General features: G+C 35.6%; 1 protein-coding gene across 1 annotated transcript; it reads right to left on the bottom strand.

Annotated features, from left to right (window-relative positions):
• Positions 1 to 1,096: 1,096 nt before the first annotated feature.
• LOC129289554 (ankyrin repeat-containing protein At2g01680-like) lies at positions 1,097 to 2,863 on the bottom strand. Its single transcript, XM_054926331.1, has 2 exons — positions 2,144 to 2,863; positions 1,097 to 2,046 (listed from the first exon to the last, which is right to left on the bottom strand). The coding sequence occupies exons 1-2, from the start codon at positions 2,798 to 2,800 to the stop codon at positions 1,162 to 1,164; spliced, it is 1,542 nt and encodes a 513-aa protein (XP_054782306.1). The 5' UTR covers positions 2,801 to 2,863; the 3' UTR covers positions 1,097 to 1,161.
• Positions 2,864 to 4,863: the final 2,000 nt, after the last annotated feature.

The following is a 4,863-nucleotide window of genomic DNA, read 5'->3' as shown; positions in this document are numbered from 1 at the left end:
TATTAGTTAATTAACAGGTAGAGTAAGAAAATTAATAACTAATGATTCTATATAATAAGTGAAGGGTAATTTGATCTTTTCACTGTTGAAATTGATTTGACTTTTTTCCCTTGAATTGAATTAAAATTTTTTAAAAAAATTTGAACTCACCAATAATTAAGTTTTTACTGTATTCCTTAACTGAAATTTTCTTAATAATGTAACGTAAGAAACAGAGGGGGGAATGAAAGGGGAAGGGAAGTGCTCTCTCGGCAAGGGGGGAAAAAATGACAACTTCATATAGAGAAAGCCAGAAACTCTCCACATATTCCACATCCATTTCTGTTGATCAGCATCATCTCCTAAATTAAATTTTGTTTCTCTCTCACACCTTTACAAGGCTTGGACAACCTTTTTGGGCCCTCTCCATTACTTGGCGCATCCTCTATTCATTACTGAAAGCATGTTATTATGAAATTTAATGTTAAGAATTATATGCATATCAATAAGGCAAAAAGTCAAGCCGTTGCCAGGCATCTTAAGTGGTGTTTTTAATCGAGGGAATGGTGTTTTTATTTTTGAAATCAAACTAGCACAATCTTTCTAAATTGAAGTTACACAAATAGTTTATTTATATATCTTTAACATTTCTCCGGTTAGTAGAATGAAGTGTATAAATCTTTCTTAAATTTCATTGAAATAACATCTCTATTTTTTTGTTGAAAAAATTTATAAAAATGGCTTATTCATATCAATCTTTTTTTTTTTTTTGTGGTCGAAGGTTTATACATATCAATCAAATGAAGAGATATTTTGATAGGGAAAAGAAGGTTTCTCATATACTCGGCAATTAAGTAGGACGACCTTGAGTGATGAAGAGGAATATTGTCCTGAAAACATCTAAAACACAAGCCGACCATTAAATATTTAAGTGCATGCAGACACCATGAAAATTAATACATTATATTTTGTAGGTAGAAAAATATTTTTTAAGAAATAAATGAGAAATATATCTATATCATTTTTTTCTGGATATATTTTTCATTTTCTTTCTAGAAAATATTTTTGGTGCATCAAACAAGCAGTAACAGTAGTATTAATCAACCCTGAAAAGAAGTTGTGCAACCCAAACGCGCATTAATATCATATCAAGCAACAGCTGTTTCTGACCCTGTTCCTTCGTCACTTGGACTTTCGACGATTAATTATCTTTTCCTTCAATGTCCCCACTACCCATTTAACAAATATCACTGCCCTATATATGCCAACCAGCACATACAATCCACTAAAAATCCAAGCGGCTACGATCACCGCATTCCCAGTATGCAGATTACATGGGATGATAAGGTTGAGGCCGGCAAAATAGGCATTTAGCAAGCATGTGAGTGCTATACACATGCCTATAGATAGCATCCCCATCACAAATCTGCGTTTGAGAGGAACTCCACCAACAAGCAAGAGAGCAACACAAAGAGATGCCACAAAGGAGATGGTGTTGTTAACTATGAACTGGCGAAACTCGTCAGGATACCGATAAGCATGCGTCGCTACCCCAGGACATGGTCCGTAACTGCGGTTACGCCCAAACTCATCTTTGTACGGCAAGCAGCCGAGGGGTCCTTCGTCAAGAGAAGTGTTGAAACTGGAAGTGAGGTTAAAATCGGGATTGCCAGGCCTTATACCTTGTTGAATTACGCTTCCAGGAGGGTTAAGTGCCGCTTGAAAGGTTATGGTTGAGATGACAGTAGCCACGAGACTTAGATTCCCCCTCATGTCTTCTAGCCAATCACCATTGTACTCAAGCCATCGGTCTATGCTCTTGAAAACATTGAAAACATTTCTCCACGACCACCTCTTCTTCCCAGGTCTGTCTTCTTCGCTGCCAACATCAAGCCTTTCTCTTCTTCCAAATTTGATGCCACACTCCATCAATATGACTTGTATCTCAAGGCTCTTAGAATCCTTGGGAATTCTCTCAACAATATCAGCGGCAGTATAACCCATGTCGTTCTTCAAGTTCAATGCTTCTGATCTTATTTTGCGAATTGAAAGGAGGTACCTAACGGTCTAAACAACAATGAACAAGTACACTATTTTTTAATGCTTATGAGATATAGCAGAACCAAACTCGAGCTAGTAATACAAGCAAGCGAAAATTAAGTACCTCAACTTGCTTCAACAAGATAGCCAAATGCAGAATTGTGTTGTTGCCATCCTTGTCACTCTTAATGAGGAGCTCGTGGGTGTCATCAATATTTAGTTCAATCAAATCTTTCAGTATGTCTAACTGGTTGTACGTCACACACAAGTGGAAAATAGTTTTCCCCTTGTCATCAAGGATCTTCAGAGACTCTGGTTTTTTTTTTTTTTTTTTGATGAGCTCCAACACAACGTCCCTTCTCCCTCGTATGATAGCATAGTGCAAGGGAATTCTACCTTCTTGATCAAGAACCAAGCATGCCTCCTCACAAGCTTTCAACAACTGCATCACAACTTCGATGTGGCCTTCTGCAGAAGCTAAGTGAAGAGGTGTGCTTCGTGAAGAGTTCCGCTCAAGGGCTAGTTCTGGTTTGTGAGAAAGGAGGGTTTTTGTGAATTCAAGGTGGCCATGGGAAGCTGATATGTGCAAAGGAGTTTCTATGAAGATAGTCTGCGAGCTAATTTTCTGCAGAATTCCTGGGTCTTCCTGTAGCAGGGAATTCAAGGTTGGAACACACCCTTTGTACGATGCTTCATAGAGAACTCTGATTTTATCTTCTTCGCGGTGATGAGCCGTCTCTATGTTCATCAGCTCCGTCTCTTGCCGAGAAGGATGACTCATTTGCTTAATAATTATGCTCCGAGTGAAGAAGAATATAAGGGGCTGTTGTTTAATAGCTGCGTGATGCAAGTCTAAGATGACTCGTGTTTCAATTTATAATTCTATGATTCTGAACTATTTGAAGTCAACTTCTGCGTTGTTTCGGTAAGATGTGAACAATTTCTTAGAAATATGCGTGGATGGAGGCAGTAATTATGTGAGGTTGACGTGGGAATATGGATTTAAATTATCCAAATTCGTAATTGGTGAATTTCACAAACAACAAACCCTGGGCAATAAACCGAAAAGATTAGTAAATCACAGGACTTATAGTTTATCTAATTAGAACATTAGTTGAATCAGTGATATAATAATTAAATAAAAAAATATTTATATACATATATGGGGTTAAAACGGTTTAACTATTCTAAGTTTTGGATTTTTTGCTTTGAATCTTCAAAAACTACACGAGTCAAAGTGAAATAACCCTGGTCAACTGTTAGAACAGACTAAATGATTGGATGAAATCTTTTTCTTCCCGAGGGATGGTTCGACCAATTTGATTGTCTGAATAGATCTGGGTTTGAAAATCGTGCAAATTCATTAATTGTAGCATAACTTCAGAGGGTTTGAATCATTAGTGACAGTCCATAGATCAGCTTGAAGATCTCTTAAAGCATACTTGAAGGGCATGTTCACTTACATTTTAAATTATTGGATGGGCAGCAAAAAAATTATAATTTAATTTCTTTCTTTTATATCTTCGAATCTAAAACAAACTAACCGATGACACAGTTATTATTGGTGATAATTTTTTTTTTTTTACCTTGGGTGAACTAGTTCGGGTGATTATGAAACAACCACGCCATACCCCACACGAAAAACGGGTCCCAACAAAAATTTGGCCGTTGAAAGTAGCGTGCTTCCGAAGGACTAGTCCAACTCAAAGGCCATTTTGGGTCGCGACAGGGAAGGGTTTTGGCGAAGTAACGGTGGCCATGTGCAATTTTACACACAAAGTTCAGAAACTACTGACAAAAGGGGGGAAAAAGTTAAAGTTGAGAATAAATTTTGCTATGTTTTTTCAAGGGGCAATGATGTATAATAAAATTCTAAAAAAAACAAATTAATAATAATTAGATTCCTAACAATTTTTTTAAAAAAATAAATAAATTATAAATATTAATTCATACAATTGTAAACAAAAATCTCAATTATATATTAAAAATTATATTTAAAACTTAAATATTTTATTTATGATTAGAATTCTTGCATTTCTAATTATTTAAATTAATATTTTTAGTTTATTTTTCAAAATTTTTTTTATTGAAAACCTAACTGTTATTCTCCTTTATTCAATTCAGCCAATGAAGCTTTATATATAGCAAGAATTATAGGTTAACACATACAGAATATGAAACTTCACCTAATTGAAATCTACAGATTAGTCATAATTTATTACATGCAATAAAAATAACACCTTTTCTCAAACTCAAGAAAGCCCACTAACATGTCGAAGAATGACTTGAATTGCTTGATATGATACATGGTGAACAAGTTAGCATGCTGAAAGTGCTAATGAGTTGGAGTGATTTTTAAAGAAATGAATTATTTAACATTAAAACAACCTCCATTCCACACATAGATAGGATATAGGAAAAACCATCTATTCTTCTCTAAAAACACTTGGGTCATTTATTCTTTTTTAGTTAAATATTCTTAAGTTATTATTCCCAATGTTGTTAAAACCAGATCGGACCGGACGGTCCGACTGGTCCAACCGTCACCCGCTGAAGAAAACGGTCCGGTTCAACCAATTGAACTAATCTGACATTTGGCCCAGGTTGAACTGGCCGATTTTGAGAGAACCGGCTTTGACCTAGGAACCGAACTCGAGTCAACCCGGTTCAAAGCTAAAAAAATTAAGAAAAAAAAGGCTAAGTTGCTTAGATTCACAATTTCTCTTCTCTAATCACTAATTCTCTCTTTTCTTTTCTTCTCTAATATCTAATCTCTCATTCATGGCCCAAACTCAATCTCTAACTTCTCATCCAACATCTGCCTCCAACTCTAAAGATCTAACC

The sequence above is a fragment of the Prosopis cineraria genome, unplaced genomic scaffold, assembly GCF_029017545.1.
Source record: "Prosopis cineraria cultivar Desert tree isolate PC_DT_omini unplaced genomic scaffold, ASM2901754v1 PC12, whole genome shotgun sequence".
Taxonomy (NCBI): Eukaryota; Viridiplantae; Streptophyta; class Magnoliopsida; order Fabales; family Fabaceae; genus Prosopis; species Prosopis cineraria.
The sequence above is the reverse complement of the archived record's forward strand: the minus strand, read 5'-3'. Positions and strand labels throughout refer to the sequence as shown.

Coding starts and splice junctions, on each gene's coding strand:
- LOC129289554 (XM_054926331.1), bottom strand. CDS start 2,800: ATGAGTCATCCTTCTCGGCAAGAGACGGAGCTGATGAACATAGAGACG. Junction 2,047..2,143: donor TCTTGTTGAAGCAAGTTGAG/GTACTTAATTTT, acceptor ATTGTTGTTTAG/ACCGTTAGGTACCTCCTTTC.